Source organism: Habropoda laboriosa, unplaced genomic scaffold, assembly GCF_001263275.1.
Source record: "Habropoda laboriosa isolate 0110345459 unplaced genomic scaffold, ASM126327v1 scaffold423, whole genome shotgun sequence".
NCBI lineage: Eukaryota > Metazoa > Arthropoda > Insecta > Hymenoptera > Apidae > Habropoda > Habropoda laboriosa.
In genome coordinates, this window is record NW_017100606.1 from 758226 (window position 1) to 759245 (window position 1020).

Sequence of the window (1020 nt, forward strand, 5' to 3'; positions counted from 1 at the left end):
TTAGTAAATAATATTTTTTTATTATTTATAATGAAAATAAAGTACACAAAAAATATTTAAGGAAATACACACCTTCAAATCCCTATGAGTTATACCACAATCATGAAGATAACTAACAGCTAATACAACTTGATAAAAGATTAATTTTGCATGTTTTTCTAACAATCGTCCTCTACTCTTTATCCTTTCAAAGAGTTCACCACCTTCCATTAATTCTAAAACTATGTATACAGCTTTTGGCGTATCTACAATTTCTTCCATTCGAATTATACAAGGCTAAAAGACATAATGCATATTAATATATTATGCAATTTTGATAACATATATATTAACGTACATGCTTCAGGGCTTTTAATATTTTAACTTCATTCATAATTTTTTCAGGATCATTTAACGGGTGCTTTTGTCCATTTGTTGTACTACCTATTTTCATAATAGTTTTCATAGCAAATTTTTTACAACCAACTTTAGTAAAAACCATTTTCACTTCACCACAAGCTCCAGATCCTAATTTACGTGATACTGCATATTTATTTTTGAGTTTTGGAGGTAAATCATTGCTTTCAAATGCTGTTGTGCTCATAAATATATAAACTGTTAAAAGCAGAAAGAAAAATACACATAATTATAAAATATATTATATATAATTTTTTACTTGCAACATGAGGCTGTACTAAGGATATTACATCATTACTTTCAAGTACTACTTTATTTCCACGGCCAACTTTTTTTTTATTAACAAAAGTTCCATTTTGACTTAAATCCTCTAAATATACGACAGCATCATTAGTATTGCCATCAATAAATTCTCTGGTTATTTTGAAATGTAATTTACTCATTACACTAAGCCACTTTGGTTTCAATTCATTTTTAGTTACACGAATGTCACAATTTTCTAAACGACCAAGTGTATAAATATTTTTGGTCATTCCTATAAAAACATTTGATTTGTTTGCATAATTATTTGCACTTAATATCGATCATAAATGAATAAATTGTATTCTATAATTAAAATTATGA

At 26.5% G+C, this 1020-nt stretch overlaps 1 protein-coding gene across 1 annotated transcript in view; it reads right to left on the reverse strand.

Annotated features, from left to right (window-relative positions):
- LOC108576712 (ovarian-specific serine/threonine-protein kinase Lok-like) overlaps positions 1-1020 on the reverse strand; it is a 2027-nt gene that overhangs the window by 779 nt on the left and 228 nt on the right. Inside the window, exons 2-4 of the mRNA XM_017939769.1 lie at positions 656-931; positions 338-594; positions 73-276 (exon numbers count right to left, since the gene is read on the reverse strand). Coding sequence (XP_017795258.1) covers positions 73-276; positions 338-594; positions 656-931 — 737 coding nt within the window. The remainder of the gene's footprint in view (positions 1-72; positions 277-337; positions 595-655; positions 932-1020) is intronic.